The sequence below is a fragment of the Oryx dammah genome, unplaced genomic scaffold (genome assembly GCF_014754425.2).
Source record: "Oryx dammah isolate SB20612 unplaced genomic scaffold, SCBI_Odam_1.1 HiC_scaffold_18, whole genome shotgun sequence".
Taxonomy (NCBI): domain Eukaryota; kingdom Metazoa; phylum Chordata; class Mammalia; order Artiodactyla; family Bovidae; genus Oryx; species Oryx dammah.
Window position 1 is genome coordinate 81123036 of NW_024070202.1, and position 22409 is coordinate 81145444.

Here is a 22409-nt window from a genome sequence, read left to right on the forward strand (position 1 = left end):
TTGGCGCTCAGCCTTCTTTAGGGTCCACCTTTCACATCCATACATGACAACTGGAAAAACCACAGCTTTGAATATATGAACATTTGTTGGTAAATTTAGCATTTTATTCCATTATGAACATGGGCAACAAACCACAGAAGTATGAGCAGTGCCTAAGTATGAGTTGATTACCAGTAAATATTAAGTACATTTTCTTATCATATGATAGTTATTTCAGTCACTACTTTAAAATTCCAATGGTTACTGAATCCTCTAATAGATATTCTATTTTAATGTATTAATGAAAAATCATATGTACTATTATAATACAATTTGGCTTTTACATTGAAATAACTGTATTTCAATATAATTGGCTTCCTTTGTAATTCTAAACATCTCATTCTATGCCTTCAAAAACATAATTCTGAGGAAAGGTCTATAGACTTTACCAGACTACCCAAATGGTCTACGGCACAAAAAAGATGACAACTGCATTTCTGTCTCAAAAATAGTAACAGACCTAATAAAAACAGTCTTTAGAATTCTGGTTCATCAGCAATATCTACATTATAATGAAATTTTTGTGGTCCACTTATTTTAATATTACAACATCAAGGACACAAAAACAGAACAGCTTTTGCTGTTGTTGGTTTTTTTGAGGGGGGAGAGAGGAGCAGTTCCTCTTGTTTTGTTTTTTGTTTTTGCATATGACCACAGGATTTTATATGAAAATGTATAACACAGATACATGTTTTTACTCCATTATCTGAAACGTTACTTGGATTGGTACCTGGGATGACAGTAGGTTACAATCAATGAACAGTCCTTTTCCGGTTTTATATCTTTGTATCAGTCCAGTCATAATGGCTCCATAGGCATAAAGGCCAGTGGCAAGATCAGTCATGGCCACTCCTGGACGAACTGGATCTCCATCCTGATTTGAGGGTTGGGTTAAGGAAAACACAAATTGAAAATTAAAACCATCATATAAGTTCACAAATATTCTAAGGTCAAATAAAAGAAAGAATTGTGTATTATGTGCACATACACACAAAAGAAATACAACAAACTGTTATTGTGGATATCTGTTGGTGGCAAGAATGTATTTATATTTACTATATATTTATCATATTTCTCAACCCACCCTCTACCAACCAAACTAAACAAAAACAAATGAAATAAAAGCTTCCCACTGTAAAATATATTAAGAGGGAACTTCAGACATGTTTTTAAAAATATTTTATTACATTTGGTTTTGTATAGTTTGGTTGGTAGAGGGTAGGTTGAGAAATATGATAAATATACTGTAAATATATTACTTATAATTTCAAGGATTCAAGCAATCAAAAGGCACAGGAGAAGTGGAAGGAGCTTCTAGACATTGAGAGAAGCCCTCACAATGACACAATATTTAAGTAAAGTTTTAATACTTATTAACATCTTCAATTTATGTCAGTGTTAGTTGACAATCCAATCCTTGACCCATATGTAAAGATATCAGAATAGTACCAGGCAAAAGACACTTGCTCTGTGGAAGAAAAGCTATGATAATCATGAAAGTGAAAGTCACTCAATTGTGTCTGACTCTTTGCTACCCCATGGTTTACACAGTCCAGGGAATTCTCCAGGCCAGAATACTGGAGTGAGTCTCTATTCCCCTCTCCAGGGGATCTCCCCAACACACGGATCAAACCCAGGTCTCCTGAATTGCAGGTGGATTCTTTACCAGCTGAGCCACCAGGGAAGCCCTAGAAAGTGAAGTCGCTCAGTCATGTCTGACTCTTTGCGACCCGAGGACGGTAGCCCACCAAGCTCCTCCATCCATGGGATTCTCCAGGCAAGAATACTGGAGTGGGTTACCATTTCCTAGAGAGCACATTGAAAAGCAGACACTACTTTGACAACATGAGAAACGCCGGACTGGAAAAAATACAAGCTGGAATCCAGATTGCTGGGAGAAATATCAATAACCTCAGATATGCAGATGACACCACCCTTATGGCAGAAAGTGAAGAGGAACTAAAAAGCCTCTTGATGAAAGTGAAAGAGGAGAGTGAAAAAGTTGGCTTAAAGCTCAACATTCAGAAAACGAAGATCATGGCATCTGGTCCCATCACTCCATGGGAAATAGCTTGAGGAACAGTGGAAACAGTGTCAGACTTTATTTTTTGGGGCTCCAAAATCACTGCAGATGGTGACTGCAGCCATGAAATTAAAAGACGCTTACTCCTTGGAAGAAAAGTTATGACCAACCTAGATAGCATATTCAAAAGCAGAGACATTACTTTGCCAACAAAGGTCCATCTAGTCAAGCGTATGGTTTTTCCAGTGGTCATGTATGGATGTGAGAGTTGGACTGTGAAGAAGGCTGAACGCCGAAGAATTGATGCTTTTGAATTGTGGTGTTGGAGAAGACTCTTGAGAGTCCCTTGGACTGCAAGGAGATCCAACCAGTCCATTCTGAAGGAGATCAGTCCTGGGATTTCTTTGGAAGGAATGATGCTAAAGCTGAAACTCCAGTACTTTGGCCACCTCATGTGAAGAGTTGATTCATTGGAAAAGACTCTGATGCTGGGAGGGATTGGGGGCAGGAGGAGAAGGGGACGACCGATGACGAGATGGCTGGATGGCATCACTGACTCGATGAACGCGAGTCTGAGTGAACTCCAGGAGTTGGTGATGGACAGGGAGGCCTGGCGTGCTGCGATTCATGGAGTCGCAAAGAGTCGGACAAAACTGAGCGACTAAACTGAACTGAACTTTGACAACAAAGGTCAATCTAGTCAAAGCTATGGTTTCTCCAGTGGTCATGTACGGGTGCAAGAAAAGTGAAAGTAAAAGTGGCTCAGTCGTATCCGACCCTTTGCGAGACCCGTGGACTATTCAGTCCATGGGTGTAAGTGCTGGACCATAAAGAAGGCTGGATGCCAAAACATTGATGCTCTTGAGCTGTGGTGTTGGAGAAGACTCTTGAGAGTCCCTTGGAATGCAAGGAGATCAAACCAGTCAATCCTAAAGGAAATCAGTCCTGAATATTCATTGGAAGGACTGATGCTGAAGCTCCAGTACTTTGACCACCTGATGCAAAGACCTGACCCATTAGAAAGGACCCTGATGCTGGGAAAGATTGAAGGCAGGAGGAGAAGGGGATGACAGAGGATGAGATGGTTGGATGGCATCACTGACTCAATGGACAGGAGTTTGAGCAAACACCAGGAGATAGTGAAGGACAGGGAAGCCTAGCATGCTGCAGTCCATGGGTTCGCAAAGAGTTGGACATGACTGAGTGACTGAACAACAAGGCAAATAAGAAGTACCCAGAAAAATTAGCTATCAAATTTTTTATCAACATTATTATTAATCATTGTTGAATCAGTTTCTATTTTTTACTACCTTGAATTATGCTGTCTTTCATTGCACATAATGCCTATAAAACCTACATTTCACAGTTTACCTGGTTGACACATTCATTCATTCACCTCCTTATTCATTAATTCCAGCTGTTGTTCAGTCATTTTCAGAAGCTAATTTTCCCTTTTCTGAAGTCTATACACAAACTATGCTAATCATCTTACAAGACAGCTAAATAGGTCAATAGCAAGTAAGTGAGACTAAATGGCAACCCACTCCAGTATTCTTGCCTGGGAAATCCCATGAATAGAGGAGCCTGATGGGTTACAGTCTATGGAGTTGCAAAAGGGTCAGACACAACTTAGTGAATAAACAACAATGTTTTTCCCCCTGCTTCTCAACACAATTTCAAGGAAGATAGTGCCACAAAAATTGGAAATTTCTGGGAATCTTCTGTTATTACTGGCAAAACCTGTAATGGCATGAATCCATAAATTTAAAATTAATACCATCATTTGGATTTAAGACTTTAATATATTAAACGTGAGAGGTGAGTTCAAACTTAAGTTTATAGACATCACCTGCTTTCTCACTATAATATTAATATAATCACATTTTCTCTGCCATACTTTTCAGACAAATAGGGACAAATAAGATAACAAATCCTTTATATTATATTTTAAATTTCCTGAAAAGCAGAGGCTATACCTAATATTCTAAAAACATCATTACATTATCCAGCATAATAGTGAAATATTTGACCATTAAATAAACATTGTCATCCATATATTAGAAACAAAATTGCCACTGTTGAAAAATGATAATTTGTGCCAAATGAAATACTAATTTAAAGAGGCTTGCTCTCTGTGAAGACCTAGGGTTGTGGGATGGAGGGGAGGGAGGTGCAAGAAGGAGGGGATATATGTATACAAACAGCTGATTCACACTGTTGTACAGCAGAAACTAAAACAACATTGTAAAGCAATTATAATCCAATTTTTTAAAAAAGAGTTTTGTTTTTAAGTAAAGAAACTTGCTGACACTTTTTAGATTCAAAGATATGAATAGGCTGAAAATAAAAGCATGGGAATGAACCTATCATGCAAACAGCACACATAAGAATGTTGGAGTGACTATACGAATATCAGACTAAATAGGCTTAAAAGAATCAAAAAGCTACCAGAGAAAAACAGAGAGATTTTATAATAAAAACAGCATCAATGCATGAGGAAGTATAACAAAAGCATACATGCACCCCAAAATTGAACCATCAAAATACAAAAAGCAAAAGTGACAGATCGGAAGAGAGAAATAAACCCTTCAGGAACACTAGTAGGGATGTCAAAACTGAAATGTGAATAGTGAACAATGCAACTAGACAGAGGATTAGAAAGAGAAATAAAAAATTTAAACAATACTATAAACCAAGTATATCTAATAGATATAAAATGCACATTCTCAAGTGCACATGGAACATTCTCTAGGACAGGCCATATCTTAGACCATAAGACAAACTAAAATAAATTTTAAGTGAGTGAGTTCATACAAAATATGTTCTCAGATCACAATGAAATGAATTTAGAGTAAATAACATGCATATTTGAGAAACTCAAAACTATCTGGACGGTAAACAATGTAGTCCCAAAACACCAGTAACAGAGGAAATCATATAAGAAATTAGAAAATACTTCAAGATAATGAAAATGAAGGCACAACATACCAGTATTTATGTATGCAGCTAAAGCAGTATTTGAAGGAAATTTAGAATTGTAAATATTAATTTTTGGCATTGAAACATGTATAATATCATGTAAGAATCAAATTGCCAGTCTATGTCCGATGCAGGATATGGCACGCTTGGGGCTGGTACGCAGGGATGACCCAGAGAGATGTTGTGGGGAGGGGGATGGGAGGGGGGTTCATGTTTGGGAACGCATGTACACCCGTGGTGGATTCATGTCAATGTATGGCAAAACCAATACAGAATTGTAAAGTAAAATAAAAAATAAATTTAAAAAAATAATAATAATACCAATAAAAGTTCAAAAGTACTGCAGTTTTAAAAAAATAAAAATAAAAATAAATAAATAAAAAAGAAGAAAGATCTCAAATCAGTTACCTAGTTTTCTACTTTAAGATATCAGAAAAAGAAGAGCAAACTGAACTAAAGCAAGCAAAAGGAAGGAAATAATACACATTAGAACAAAACTAATGAAATGCAGAATAGAATCCCAACAGAGAAAATCAACAAAATGAACAGTTGGCTCTTTGAAAAGATCAGTAAAACTGATGAACTTTTAGCTGAATCGTCCAAGAAAAAAGGAGACTATTCAAATTACTAACATCAGGAATGGAAGAAGGACATCACTAACTTGCAGAAATAAAAAGTATTATATGGAAATAAAATGAAAAATTAAACACTGACAATTTTGATAACCTAGATGAAATGGACAAACTCCTAAAAAGATAAAAACTACTGAAACTAAAGAGTAAATAGAAAAAAAAGGGAATCAATCCTGAATATTCACTGGAAGGACTGATGCTGAAGCTGCAGCCCCAATACTCTGGCCACCTGATGTGAAGAGCCAACTCATAGGAAAAGATCCTGATGCTGGGAAAAACTGAAGGCAAAAGGAGAATGAGGCAGCAGTGGATGAGATGGTTAGATAGTATCACTGACTCAATGGACATGAATCTGAGCAAACTCAGGGATATGGTGAAGGACAGGGAAGCCTGGCATGTTTGCAGTCAACGGGGTTGCAAAGAGGTAGACACAACTTAGCAACTGAACTACAACAGTCAACATAAGCATAAGATAAAACTCAAAACCCTTCCTGAGAAAATATTCAACACCAACACACTAGGAATAGAAGAAGATTCTTCAAGCCCTTAAAGGGTAAATGTGAAGAAAAGTTAAAACATTAGTTAAAGGTGAAAGACTGAATGTTTGTCCTCATTAGGAACAAGACAAGGATGTCTGCTCTCATCACTTCAATTAAACATTATGCTGTAGGTTTTAACCAGTGCAGTTAGGGAAGAAAAAGAAAAAAAAAACTGGAAAGAAAGAAATAAAACTAACTTTATTTGCAGGTGACATACTTATTTATACAGAAAATCCAAAGGAAGCCACTAAGAAAATTCTTAGAACAAATAAGTGAGTTTAGCAAGTTTGCAAGATACAAGGCACCATAGAGAAATTAATATTTTTTCTACACAGTAAAGAATAAATAAACCAAAAATGGAATTAAGAAGCAATTTCATTTATAATAGCATCAAGAAAAATAAAATATGAATACATTTAATAAAAAAAAATACAAACATATTCTGAAAGCTACAAAATATGGTTGAAAGAAATTAAAGAAGATCTAAATAAATGGAAAGACACCTCACTGTCATGATTCAAAAGATTCAAAACTGTTAATATTGTAATACTCCTCAAACTGATCTATAGATTTAGTGCAATTTCACCTATCAAAATCCTACGTGTCTTAGAAAGTAATTAATATGGAAATTTCAGGGACAAAGAATAGCCAAAACAATCCAGAAAAAAAAGAACAAAGTTGGAGGACACATACTTCCCATTTTAAAACTTACTACAAAACAAGATGGCATGGATGGCACAGGCAAAAACACAGACAATGGAAATTCTCACCTTCAATTTTGACAAGCATACCAAGTGTAGTTCAGAAACAGTCCTCAAAAAGTGGGTAAAAGAATGAAGTTGGACTCCCTCCTCACACTACGTATAAAGTGAAAGTGAAAGTTGCTCAGTCGTGTCAACTCTTTGCGACCCCATGGACTAGACAGTCCTTGGAATTCTCCAGGCCAGAATACTAGAGTGGGTAGCCTTTCCCTTCTCCAGGGGATCTTCCCAACTCAGGGATCAAACCCAGGTCTTCTGCAGTGCAGGCGGACTCTTTACCAACTGAGCTATTAGGAAAGCCCCACTATATATAAAATTAATTCTAAATGGACGATAGACTTAAACATATACGCTAAAACTGTTTTTTAAAAAAGTATATAGGAGTAAATCCTCATGATTTTCAACTTGGCACTGATTTCTTAGATATGACACCTATTTGGTTCAGCTGGTAAAGAATACGCCTGCAATGCGGGAGACCTGGGTTTGATCCCTGGGTTGGGAAGATCCCCTGGAGAAGGGAAAGGCTACCCACTCCAGTATTCTAGCCTGGAGAATTCCATGGACTATACAGTCCATGGGTTCACAAATAGTCGGGACATGACTGAGCAGCTTTCACTCACACAATGGCAACAAAAGAAAAAAAGATAAATGGTACATGATGAAAATAAGAGTCACATGTGTTTCAAAGTAAACAATCAAAGAAATGAATAGATTAAAAAATGGGGGAAATTTTTTGCAAATCACATATCTGGTAAGAAACTTATAAACAGAATTTATAAAGAATATTTATAACTCGGTAAGAAGACAAAGTGGAAGTGTTAGTAGCTCAGTTGCATCCAACTCTTTGTGACCCCATGGATTGTAGCCTGCCAGGCTCCTCTGTCTGTGGAATTCTCCAGGCAAGAATACTGGAGTGGGATGCCATTCCCTTCTCCAGGGAATCTTCTTGATCCAAGGATCAAACCCAAGTCTTCTGCATTGCAGGCAGATTCTTTACCATCTGAGTCACCAGGGAAGCCCCAATATGAACACAATCATTTTTCAAATGGGAAAAGAATTGAATAGACATTTCTCAAAGAAGATTTACAAATGGTCATTTCAGTTTAGTTCAGTCACTCAGTCGTGTCCGACTCTTTGCGACCCCATGAATCAAAGCACACCAGGCCTCCCTGTTCATCACCATCTCCTGGAGTTCACTCAGACTCACGTCCATCGAGTCGATGATGCCATCCAGCCATCTCATCCTCGGTCGTCCCCTTCTCCTCCTGTCCCCAATCCCTCCCAGCATCACAGTCTTTTCCAATGAGTCAACTCTTCACATGAGGTGGCCAAAGTACTGGAGTTTCAGCTTTAGCATCATTCCTTCCAAAGAAATCCCAAGGTTGATCTCCTTCAGAATGGACTGGTTGGATCTCCTTGCAGTCCAAGGGACTCTCAAGAGTCTTCTCCAACACCACAGTTCAAAAGCATCAGTTCTTCGGCGTTCAGCCTTCTTCACAGTCCAACTCTCGCATCCATACATGACCACAGGAAAAACCATAGCCTTGACTAGACGGACCTTAGTTGGCAAAGTAATGTCTCTGCTTTTGAATATACTATCTAGGTTGGTCATAACTTTTCTTCCAAGGAGTAAGCCTCTTTTAATTTCATGGCTGCAGTCACCATCTGCAGTGATTTGGTGTATGAAAAGATGTTCAGCATCATTAGCCATCAGGGAAATGCAAATGAAAACCACTATGAGCTTACAACTCAACGATAAAAAGACAACCCAACTAAAAAATTAGCAGAGGGTTTAAATGCACATTTCTCCAGAGAAGATATACCAATGACTAATAAGCACATTGAAAGATGCTCAATATCATTAGCCACCAGGGAAATGCAAATCAGAACCACTATGAGAGGGACTTCCTTGGTGGTCCACTGGCTAAGACTCTGCCCTCCCAATGCAGGGGACAGGTTTGATCCCTAGTCATGGAACTAAATCCCACATGCCACAACTAAAAGTTTGCATGCCACAACTAAAAAGATCCTGCATGCTGCAACTAAGACCCAAAGCAGCCAAATAAACATTAAACTAACTAACTAACAAACAAACACAATGAGATACCGTATCACACCCACTAGAATGGGTATCATGGAAAAGAGAAATAATAAAAGTGTTAGCAGGTGGGATTGTAAAATGGTGTACATGCTGCATGCGTGCTCAGCTGCTTCAGTCATGTCTAACTCTTTGCCACCCTACAGACTGTAGCCCACGAGGCTCCTCTGTCCATAGGGATTCTCCAGGCAAGAATACTGGCGTGGATTGCCATGCCCTCCTCAAGTGGATTTTCCAAGCCCAGGAATCAAACCTGCATCTCTTATATCTTTACCACTAGCACTGCCTGGGAAACCCAAAATGGTGTAGTCACTGTGAAAAAAAAAAGACTGGCAAGTTAACACATGACCCAGAAATTTCACTTCTAGGTATTTAACCCAGAGAATGAAATCATATGGGGCTTCCCCAATGGCTCAGAGAGTAAAGAATCTGCCTGCAATGCAGGAGACCTGGGTTCGATTCCTCAGTTGGGAAGATCCCCTGGAGAAGGAAATGGCAACCCACTCCAGTATTCTTGCCTGGAAAATCCCATGGACAGAGAAGCTTGGCAGGCTACAGTCCATGGGGTCGCAGAGTCAGACATGACTGAGCGACTAACACACACACACGAAGACATATGTTCTCCCAAGAAACATGTGCACAAATTTTCATAGCAGCATTATTCACAGTTACATAAGAGTAGAAGTAACCCAAATGTCCATCAACTGAAAAGTGTATAAAGTGTGGTATAGCTATATGACAGGATATTTTAGGTAATAAAAAGAAATGAAGAATTAATACATACTACAACATGGAAGAATTTTGAAAACATTAAGTTAAGAGAAAGAAACCAGTCACAAAATGTCACACATTATATATCATTTTTATGAAACATCCATAATAGGCAAATCCATAGAGAGAAAAAGTAGAACCCAGGGCTGTGAGCAAGAAGGAATAGGGAGTACTGTTAATGGGCCTAGAGTTTCTTTTGGGGATGATAAAAATGTCCTAAAATTGATTGCACAACTCTGTGAATATACTAGAAAACACTGGATTGTACACTTTAAATGGATGAATTGTATAGTACATGAATTATGTCTCTATAAAGCTGTTTCATTGTTTAAATATTAATACCATCATGATGCTGGTAATTAAAACAGAAAAATAAACATAAATAAAAATAAAATTAATTTTAAAAATCTTTTTAAAGGCCTGCTGAAGAACATGTCTCTTGCATTGAAGAAAAAGAGGGCATCAGAGGATGAGATGGCTGGATGGCATCACCAATGCAATGGACATGAACTTGGGCAAACTTCGGGAGATGGTGAGGGACAGGGAGCCCTGGTGTGCTACAGTCCATGGGGTCACAAGCAGTCAGATGTGACTGGGCGACTGAACAACAACAAAAGAACATATATTTAGTGGAACTCTAGAAGTTATAATTCATCCAGGGCTGTTTGGTAACAATAATTAAAGAAGCCATACCCATTCGTACTCTAGTATAATTCAGAGATGACTATGTTCATACACTGGAAATCCTTCATAATCACATTCCTGTCATCTAAGAATTGCAGCATGCCAGAAGAATAAGGAAGTAAAAATAAGTCACCATTCAGCAGGCAGGAAACGCCACAGAGAACCACACTGCGGCTGTCAAATGACTAAGCATTCCCAGGTGCAACCAGGCAGAATCAGAGAAGGGGCTGTGTATACGCCTGAAATGGAGCTCCACCTCTGGAGCCCCGTTGAAACCCTAATGCTGTGACAGTGCAAACCAACGCATCTCTTCTCAAATCTAAGAAAAATGGGGTGGTACGTTGGCCACCTGATGCAAAGAGCTGACTCACTGGAAAACACCCTGATGCTGGGAAAGACTGAGGACAGGAGGAGAAGGGGGCAACACAGAATGAGATGTTGGTATGGCATCACTGACTCAATGAACTATGAGTGTGAGCAAACTCTGGGAGATATGAAGGACAGGAAGCCTGTAGTGCTGCAGTCCCTGGGGTCACAAAGAGTCAGACACGATTTAGCGACTGAACAAATTTTATGTCAGTGGGTATAGGAATTCATCCCTCACAATCCTTAATAAATGTATTTGAGGATAAATGGGTAATTCAGGCACAGCCACTGTTGCTACATGGGTTGTATATGCATCAAAATATTTTGTCTATATATTTTGTCTTGTATCTATAAATAGACACAAGTCTATTTAATCTGTGCTTTTTAATATAAAATGTAGAAATACAACATAAAAAAATGGGTCATTACTGACCTTGTTAAGCAGTATGTCCTAGAATCTCATTATAATTTGTTGGAAGAAGTGGGTTTAAACTGATATGTAGACTTTTGGAAATCAAGCAATATTTTTATTCTGCTACTGCTGCTGCTAAGTCGCTTTAGTCATGTCCACTAAATTTTAATTCTAATAATCAACAGTAGAATGATTTTTTTCATGGTCACTTAGAAACTGCTTTAAGTATATTAAGTTAATGTAGCCTTTTGTACAATTTGTGATGATTTTCCTAAATAACTAAAACGAGTATGCCTATCATCAACAAAGGTATAAGAAGATTCTACTTAAGAGTTAAGACATATAGTTATAGTTAGAGGACAAGTAGAATATAAAAATATTAAGAGTCCCCCCAGTTACTCACTTTACATATTCATTTGTGTATTTCTCCATTCTCACTGTTTCAATGTTATCTTCTTATACCATCTCATACCACATGATTAAAAACTCATTACAAGTAAAACCTGAACATTAGTGGAAAAATCAGGTAAATCTGAATGAAATGTGCAGTTTAGTTAATAGTATCATTGTTATTGTTGTTATTTGGTCGCTAAGTTGTGGCCAACTCTTTTGCCACCCCACAGATTGTACTCTGCCAGGCTCCTCTGTCCATGGGATTTCCCAGCAAGAACGCTGGAGTGGGTGGCCATTTCCTTCTCAGAGAGATTTTCCCAACCCAGGGACTGAACTGCGAGGAGTCTGTCAAGGCTGTATATTGTCACCCTGCTTATTTAATTTACATGTGTGCTCAGTCACTTCAGTCGTGTTCAACTTTATGCGACGCTATGGACTGTAGCCCACCAGTCTCCTCTGCCATGGGATTCTCCAGGCAAGAATACTGGAGTGCGTTGCCATGCCCTCTTCCAGGGGATCTTTCTGATCCCAGGGATTGAACTTGCATCTCTATGTTTCCGGTATTGGCAGGCAGGTTCTTTACCACTGGCGCCACCTGGGAAGCCCCTATATGCAGAGTACATCATGTGAAATGCTGGGCTGGAAGACTCACAAGCTAGAATCAAGATTGCCAGGAGAAATATCAACAACCTCAGATATGCAGATGATATGACTTTAATGGCAGAAAGTGAAGAGGAACTAAAGAGTCTCTTGATGAGGGTAAAAGAGGAGAGTGAAAATGCTGGCTTAAAAATCAACATTCAAAAAACAAAGATCATGGCATCCAGTCCCTTCACTTCATGGCAAATAGATGAGGAAACTATAGAAACAGTGACAGATTTCATTTTCTTGGGCTCCAAAATTACTGCAGATGATGACTGCAGACAAAAAATTAAGAGGCTTGCTCCTTGGAAGAAAAGCAATGACAAACCTACACAGTGTATTAAAATCCAGAGATATCACTTCACCAATAAAGGTTCTTTTAGTCAAAACTCTAGTTTTTCCATCAGTCAAAGCTCTAGTAGTCATGTATGGATGTGACAGCTGGACCATAAAGAAAGCTGAGCACCAAAGAATTGATGTTTTGAACTGTGGTGCTGGAGAAGACTCTTGAGAGTCCCTTGGACAGCAAGGAGATCAAACCAGTAGATCCTTAATGAAATCAACCCTGAATATTCATTGGAAGGACTGATGCTGAAGCTGAAGCTTCAGTACTTTGGCCACCTGATGCAAACAGCCAACTCTTTGGAAAAGACTTTGATGCTGGGAAAGATTCAGGGCCAGGGGAGATGGGGGGCAACAGAGGATGAGTTGGCTGGATGGCATCAGTGACTCAATGAACATGAATTTGAGCAAACTCGGGGAGATAGTGAAGGAAAGGGAAGCCTAGCGTGCTGCAGTTCATGGGGTTGCAAAGAGTTGGACACAACTGAGCGACTGAACAACATCTACTATATTAGCAGGTGGATTCTTTACTGCTGAGCCACCAGGGAAACCCTAATAGTATCATGCCACTGTTCATTTTTAGTTCTGATCATTGTACTGGGTTGGCCAAAATGTTTGTTCAGGTTTTTCCATAAAATGGTACAGAAAACCTGAACAAACTTTTTTGGCCAACCCAATACTATGATTTTGTAAAGCATTAACATTAGAGGAAACTAGATGAAGGATATAGGAACTTTCCATACTATGCTTGCAACTTTTCTCTAAGTATAAAATTGCCTTTAAATTTTAAACTTGAAATGTAAAATCTGAATTATTTCTTTAAAAAATAAAATTTGACAGTTTCAAAATGGCAGAAATGTTTGTGGTTTTTACTGATATTTTTAGAAAATTATTCAATCTAGAGAAGCAGGTGATAAAAAAACTATTCACATGTAAAGGTGTTCATTTGTTTCCTTTACATCACAATCTCTTTAATTAAAAAATTAAGAATATAAAAAAGATTATTTCCCAGACACAATTTAAGCATGTTGAACATTTTGTATTTCCGCATATCTATCCTCACTACTTTCAGAATTTGCCAAATGAAATAGATTTTTTAAAGGAAAGAAAGGAGAGGGGAAAAGAAAAAATGATGTTTTTCTAAGTTACTTGTTAAAACTTTGTCTGGTTAAAAAGTACATAAGAAACTCTAAATCAGTGCTGGCAGATAGTTAATAAACAGGCATCAATTTGAAAGGTCACCAAGCATTTTTCTCCTTAGTCATATTACTCAACCTAATTACTTCATAAAACAACAAAAACGTTAAAACTTCTTAAAAGAAGTTGGTTTCATTTCCAAAATAAAAAGTTATTCTTAAATACATCCATGTCTCTATGGCATATTTTTTATTTCACAATGAGTCCCTCATTATACAAATGCAATTTACAGAAAATTTTGTTGTTACTCTGGGGCACATGAGTTTTTTCAATGATCTATTTTCTGAAATATGAATTCGACCATTTACTAACTGCATAAGCTTTGGAAAGTTCTTGGCCTTTGTTAGTTTTTTCTTAATTGTGAAATGTTGGTAATAAAATATACTTCATCAGTTAGCATGAAGATTAAAGAAAAGTTGTATAAAAAAGCACTTTATGAATATAAAAGACTGTATAAATGTGACTTTTTAAAGAAACTTGGGGTGGTGGTAGAAGACCCTCCAGAAAGATTTGAAATGGCTCAGGGGAGAGAGACAATATGGGAACCTCAATCAAGATAGAGGAAAGAGGGAATGTATGCATTCAAAAGATTCTTAGAAATTTGAATTCACAGACTTTGATTACTGATTGGTAAAGGAGGGATTAAAATTAAATCAATTTGGGGGAAAATCAACAGGAAATTAAGTTTCTTAATATGATGGTAATATTTTGATTATGAAAGCAACTGTAAGTATGACCTGCAGCCCTAGTTAGGAAAAGAATCTTTAAGTAGAAATAGAGCAGTACAGAGAACATAAAACGGTATATTCAGATCACACAAGAGTTTTAATGAATAGAAAGAACACGGTCACAACAGTCCCTGCCTTCACACTTCATGAGTACAGAGTCTGGAACTACAGTGTCTGAACCTCCTGTTCCAAATAAATAATCTCCTCGAACCATTCATCGATGCTAAAAGAAAAAAAAAATGCTTATAATGACAATCGCAAATTTTCACAGAGTAACACTTCCTCTACATGAAGAAAATTCTGTTTAATGGCTGAAACATGAAACTCAAAGCTGTAGATTTACCTGTAAGCACCTTCACTTTTTGACCTATAAATGGGCACAAAAAAAATCTATCACCTGTGTGACTCAGTGACTCTACTGAGTCCTCCAACCAAAATCACCTCTTTTTAGAATTTGAAAAGATTCTATAGTTAATTCCTCTTATCAGTGGAGGCAGAGAAGCAGCAAAGCATACAGGTGTTAATCGCCAGTCTAGGTTCGATGCAGGATACAGGATGCTTGGGGCTGGTGCACTGGGATGACCCAGAGGGATGGCATGGGGAGGGCGGTGGGAGGGGGCTTCAGGATTGGGAACACGTGTACACCCGTGGCAGATTCATGTTGAAGTATGGCAAAACCAATAAAATATTGTAAAGTAAAAAATAAATTAAAAAAAAAAGATCAGCCTCTGCTACTTATTGGCAAAGAGATCCCTGGCGAGACAAAGAAAAGAGTTAGCATTGTAATGCACTACAGCAATAAGAGAAAGTTTTTAGATGTTTCACCTAGAGCCTGGAACATTTTTATTAATCACATCCTAAAAGGCTCAAAGTTCTAACCTATCTCTCACTCACACACTTCCTTCTCAACACTGACAAAGCACAAGTCAAAAGCCAAAAACATAATAAAGTGGGATGCCAGGGGGAGGGAAGTAAAGAAAGATTTAAGATGAGGGAGAAGAGAGTCCATTCTCCTGATTCACTTGCACATCAGGCAACTTATGGGAAAATGTAACAAACTGACTTGTGCCATTCTCTGGATTCCATGTGGATGCTTGCTTACCTAACACTAAGAATTTCTTCCTAATAATAACGCTTTCTGCCCTTCCAAATTTTAAAGGTAACAACTCAGAGATATCAGACTTACAGAATGCAACATCCTATACTACACTTTAAAATCAGTATCTAACTAACTTTGTGCACAACACTTAGGAGGAAGCAATCCTTGTTACAGATGAGAAACTAAGGAACAGCTAGGTTAAGCAAATAGTATAAGATGTAATAAGCATTTAGAAGCTAGGTTGGGAGGAGACTCCAAATCAGCTGACTCTGAATCCCCTGCTTCTAGCACATTACTGATTCAACTGCCTTTCTTAAGCCTTCGTGACCAGGTTTGGATTCTTAACTATTTTGTATTTAGTAAACCAGTAAGAAACTACCTTCAGGTCTCCTGTATGTTCATAATGTCATGTACGTACAACTTTGCAAAGTGCCTGAACACATGTGGTTACATTTAACTCTCAGTGATAATTCTGTAAGTTCCGATCAGTGCTATCAGCGCTTCCCTGACAGCTCAGTTGGTAAAGAATCGGCCTGCAATGCAGGAGACGCCAGTTTGACTCCTGGGTCAGGAAGGTCCACTGGAGAATGGATAGGCTACCCACTCCACTATTCTTGGGCTTCCTTTGTGGCTCAGCTAGTAAAGAATCTGCCTGCAATGCAGGAGACCTGGGTTCGATCCCTGGGTTGGGAAGATCTCCTGGTGAAGGGAAAGGCCACCCACTCCAGTATTCTGACCTGGGGAATTCCATGGACCGTATAGTCCATGGGGTCGCAAAGAGTTGGATGTGACTGAGTGACTTTTACTTTCACAAGTACCAACAGTATCCCCATTTTAGTGGATAAATTAACTTGTCAAAGTCATAGAGACCAAAAGATACAACCAAAACTAGAACTCAGGAATTCTGACCCCAAAGCTTCTGTTCTTTTCACTACCATCTTGCCTCTGTATATTATCCTAATTCCAATGTTCATCATCATTCCTTTTCAGACAATCCCTAGAAAGCAATTTTTTAAATTTGTTTATATTTCTTGTCCATTCTGCACAGCATGGGGGATCTTAGTTCCCTAACCAGGGATCAAATCTGCACCCCTTGCATTGGAAATGCAGAGTCTCAACCACTAGACCACCAGGAAAGTCCAAAAGCCAAACTTTTAAATGTGTGAGTTGGTTGGTCATTTCTACTACATTGCTATTAAGAAATACTTAGTTCTGATGTAGGAGAGTTTGTTCTACAAAATGTAAGTGAATGGCAAGTAATCGAATGTATCTACACAGAAACATACTTTATCCACTCTGAAAAATGTAAACCAAAACTTCTTCAAAGAATAACTAGAAGAATCCATTCACCAAGAGCCCGCTAAATTAAAAAGTAGACAAAATTGCAAATTTTCAAAGATACCTTAACACACCAACACACTATTTTCTTGACTAGTGATTAAATACCATCTAAATCATTCTGAGTTGGCTCCCACAGTGAGATGCCCAAAATATCATCTGGCCTGGCTGTCCTCTTGAGTTTAAACAGGGTTAGAATGGGAGAAAATGGAATGGATGGTTGGGGAATTGGGATATTTTAAGGAACAGCCTAAGAAACAATTTGAAAAGTTATTTTGCTTCATGTTGTTCTTCAAGAAAAAGTTTCCTAGTTATAGTTTCTGCACTATAGCTTCTGTGCTAATGGATGAGAGAAAACAAATCTAAACGAAACATCAATGACTCTAATTTCTGAGATGAAACATCTTTCACATCTACTAAGATCAGCATATAAACAATCCTATACTTAACAGGCCCCCCTCTGAACTCAATCTTATATATTCCCTAACTCCAGAACTCAGTCAAGACTTGTCTGTATCTGGAATGATTTAGGTAAGTCATACCTAAAGCAACAAAACAGAGGAACTCGTGAGGACTTTCTCTATCCTATAAGTTTACCTATTTCATTTAATTTTCATTTCTCATCAATAAATGATGTCTCAAAGAACTACACTATGGACTTTGAATGCAATTACTTGTGAATGAAAAATCTGTCCACACGAGGACTATACGTTATCCAATACGATTCTTCCTGAACCCTCCAAACTGGTTACAAACATTTTATGCAGTTGTGGTAACCACATGCATGGAGTTGCCAGAATAAGCCAAATAAACCCAACAGATAATCTGGTTTAAAAAATTATTTTAGCCTGATTGAGTTATGACAAAAAATTAGATAGAACCAGTGGCCTATTAAGACCAGCCTTTGAACATGATAACAAACCATCAGCCTGCAGGAGAACATTTAACATTCTGCTGTCTATGGTAGTGTATTCATTTAATCTACATGGATTATCAAGTCATTCAAATACACGTTTGAAAAGGTAGGATAGGGTGCTTCCCTGGTATTTAAAACTTTACCTTCCAGTGCACGGAGTGCAAGTTCGATCCCTGATCTGCAAGTTAAGATCCCACATGCCTTGTGTAAAAAAAAAAAAAAAAAAAAACACATAAGACAGAAGCATTATTGTAACTAATTATATAAAGATTTTCAAAATGATTCACATCAAAAAAAAATCTTTAAAAAAAAGATGGGAATGAATAGTGAAAGCATCCTTTTTTATTTGCTCTGAATTGCTATCTAATGTATCAAGAGATAGCTGCTCTGTTTCATTCACTCTGGTTCTATCTTTGATCATTAGTTTCAGACACTAATAATATGTTTATGCTGAGATCATAAAGTTTAATCCATAACCAATTTTTGCCATAGGCAAAGTCAAGAAAAGACAAAAGTCCACTGATTTCTCCACAAAGTGGAAGGATTGTTCCTAAATCCTACCTGCTCTTTGTAGCATGTTGAGAGACTGTGACAGATTGCATTTTCCAGAGATGGCTGTAATATCTCCCATCCCACATGTCCTTTTAGTATCTTGAAACTGCCTACTCCAGCAACAGAAGGAGTGTAATTCCTTTTTCCTTGAATCTGGGTGGTCTTGTGACATGCTTGTAACCAATAAAATTTTGCATAAGGGTTACAGTATGATTTTCAAAACTGTGTCATAGAACATGTATATCAATGACGTTGCCTTTTTTACTGGAATACTTGTGTTAGTAGAGCCTTGAGCCCCATATAAACAGTCTGACTGCTCTGAGGTCACCTACTGTTAGGAAACCCAAAGTAACCCACGCACAGAGACCCCATGGAAAAGCCCTGAGATTACACGGAGAGATGACTGGCAGCCCCAAGCTGCCCTAGAGCCATTGCTTGCAAAACCCCAAGAACCACCCAGCTGAGCCCTCCCCAAACTCCTGACCCATGGAAGCTATGAAAGTTAATAAAATGATTGCTCTTGTTTTAAGTCATTAAGTTTCAAGGTGATTTGTTACACAATAATTGTTAGCAGAACAGAGATCAAGACTACCAAACAATCAAGAAGAAAACTGGCATACAATGTAGAAAGAATGCCTGGGAAGCAAAAGGACATAAACAGAAGTTTGAGTTTCCATATTTGGGTTAATAGTTCTTGTCCCAGTTTTAGGTGTTCCAAGATCCCTCTGAAACTATATGCAAAAATTCTGTATGTTAATTTTCTAGAAAAGGTCCAATAACCTTCATCACATTCTCAGAGAAGTCTATGACCCTTTTTAAACATATTAAAAATTTATTTATAATTTTGGAGAAGAGTTTGCAAGTAGTTTGGATGACTAAAGCCAAGAATGAATGTGAGGGCATGATAAGAAATGAAGCCGGACCACAACCAAAGACAAATTATGGAGGCCTGATATCACACATGTAGCAAGGTTAGGTTTATTTATTTGTTTCCCTAACTAGGATAGGGAGTAATTTAAAGCTTTCCAGGAAAAAATGCCAAGCTCAGTTGTACTGAATACAAATTAAAATAATCACTGGCATCACTGTGTAGATTAAACAGGAGTAATAATCATAAAGTTTGAGATCTGAAGCAGGGAATCAAGCTGGAAATTACTGCAATTCTTCATGAAAAAGATCAGGGACCAAACTAAGTCAACAGCAGTAGGAATAAAATGACAAAACAAATAGTCACAAGAGTTAAAACACAGACCCAATCAGACTTAGTACATGTTTGGACAGAGTTTAAGCTTCTGGGTTTGGGTTGGTACTTCAATTAAGATAAGATAAAGGGAAAGAGAAGTTTGATGAATTGTTTGCTTATTCAGTGTAAGTAATATATTCAATCAAGAGTTGAATATGCAAACCTAAAACCCAAGGGAAAAAGAACTGGGTGGAAGATACAAATTTGAGACCTAAACATTATATATGGTAGTTGAAACCATGGTAGGTTTGAGACATTATCTAGGAAGAACATATCGAACACTAATAGAAACATAATATGAGCAAATAAAAATTACATATGTAGTTTTCAAAATTTTATTAGCCACACTAAAGAAATAAAAGGGAATCAGTATAATTAACTTTAATAATGTATTTCATTTAACTTAATATATCTGAAATACTATCATTTCCAAATGCAATCCATTTTTTAAATTACTAATGTGAAATTTTACAAGGGTTTGTTGATATGTCTTTGAAATGTACTTTTTACACTTAATAGCACATCTCAATTCAAACTCACCACATTTCAAGTGTTTAACAGTCCCATGTGGCTGATGACTGCAGTATTAGAGAGTATAAAAGAGTGAAAAGTACAGATGAGGCCAAAGTACAGAATTCTGGGTGCAATCATTTCAAAAGGAGGCTGAGGAAGAGGAGGCCATGAAGAAAAGTGAGGAGAGAACAGACGTGGGAGGAAAACCAGGAAAGACTGATATCATGGGAGACAAGGAGGAAAAAGAGCATTAAGGAGGGGTAGGTAGCCAACAACTGTCTGCTGCCACTAAAGTGAAATAAGAAAAGTGAAGTAAGTCAGACACAGAAAGACAAATATATGATATTGCTTATGTGTGGAATCTAAAAGAAGACTCACAGATTTAGAGAACAAATTTATGGTCACCAGCAGGGAGGGGAGGGAGAATAGGGATTGGGAGCTTGGGATTGACATGTACACACCACTACTATATTTAAAATAGATAACTGGGACTTTCCTTGTGGTCCAGTGGTTGGGACTTTGCCTTCCAATTCAGGGGGTGTATTGTCACCCTGCTTATTTAACTTATATGCAGAGTACATCATGAGAAACACTGGGCTGGATAAAGCACAAGCTGGAATCAAGATTGCCACGAGAAATATCAATAACCTCAGATATGCAGATGACACCACCCTTATGGCAGAAAGTGAAGAAAAACTAAAGAGCCTCTTGATGAAAGTGAAAGAGGAGAGTGAAAAAGTTGGCTTAAAGCTCAACATTCAGAAAACTAAGATCATGGCATCCGGTCCCATCACTTCATGGCAAATAGATGGGGAAGCAGTGGAAACAGTGTCAGACTTTATTCTTTTGGGCTCCAAAATCACTGCAGATGGTGACTGCAGCCATGAAATTAAAAGACACTTACTCCTTGGAAGGTAAGTTATGACCAACCTAGATAGCATATTAAAAAGCAGAGATATTAGTTTGTTAACAAAGGTCCATCTAGTCAAGGGTATGGTTTTTCCAGCGGTCATGTATGGATGTGAGAGTTGGACTATAAAGAAAGCTGAGCACAGAAAAATTGATGTTTTTGAAGTGAGGTGTTAGAGAAGAGTCTTGAGAGTCCCTTGGGCTGCAAGGAGATCCAACCAGTCCATCCTAAAGGAGATCAGTCCTGGGTGTTCATTGGAAGGACTGATGTTGAAGCTGAAACTCCAATACTTTGGCCACCTGATGCAAAGACTTGACTCATTTGAAAAGACCCTGATGCTGGGAAAGACTGAAGGTGGGAGAAGGGGACGACAGAGGATGAAATGATTGGATGGCATCACCGACTCAATGGACATGAGTTTGAGTAAATCCAGGTGTTGGTGATGGACAGGGAGGTCTGGCATGCTGCAGTCCATGGGGTCACAAAAGATTGTACCTTCCCAAGTACAATTTCATTGGTGAGTCGTGTGTACCCAACATGACTGAGCAACTGAACTCAACTGAACTCAGGGGGTGCAGGTTCAATCCCTGGTCGGGAAGCTGGGATCCCACAAGCCTCCTAGCCAAGAAAACAAAACATAAAACACAGGCAATGTTGCAGCAAATTCAATACAGATTTTTTAAATGGTCCACATAAAAAAAAATCTTAAAAAAAATAAATATAATAGACAGGGACTTCCTTGGTGGTAGAGTGGCTAAGACTCCACACTCCCAATGCAGGGGGACCAGGTCTGATTCCTGGGCAAGGAATTAGATCCCACATATTGCAACTAAGACTTCACATGCTGCAACTAAGACCCAGTACAACCAAATAAATAAATAAATATTTAAAATATTCTTTAAAAATAGATAACCAAGAAAAACTATAAATTCATATATATATGTGTGTACACATATATATATATATGCATCCTGCGTCACTTAAGTTGTGTCCAACTCTTTATGACCCTATGTACTGTAGCCTGCCAGGCTCCTCTGTCCATGGGATTCACCAGGCAAGAATACTGGAGGGGGTTGCCATGTCATCCTACAGAGGATTTCCCTGACCCAGGGATTGAACCAACCTTCTTAAGTCTCCTGCACTGGCAGGCAGGTTCTTTACCACTAGTGCCACGTGGGAAGACTCGATAGATAGATAGATAGATAGATAGATAGATAGATAGATAGATAGAT

The 22409-nt window shown here is 38.1% G+C and overlaps 1 protein-coding gene across 1 annotated transcript in view; it reads right to left on the minus strand.

Annotated features, from left to right (window-relative positions):
* Positions 1–22409, minus strand: part of SUGCT (succinyl-CoA:glutarate-CoA transferase) — a 776171-nt gene that overhangs the window by 670845 nt on the left and 82917 nt on the right. The window contains exon 8 of the mRNA XM_040259493.1: positions 770–913. Within this exon, the coding sequence (XP_040115427.1) occupies positions 770–913 (144 nt within the window). The remainder of the gene's footprint in view (positions 1–769; positions 914–22409) is intronic.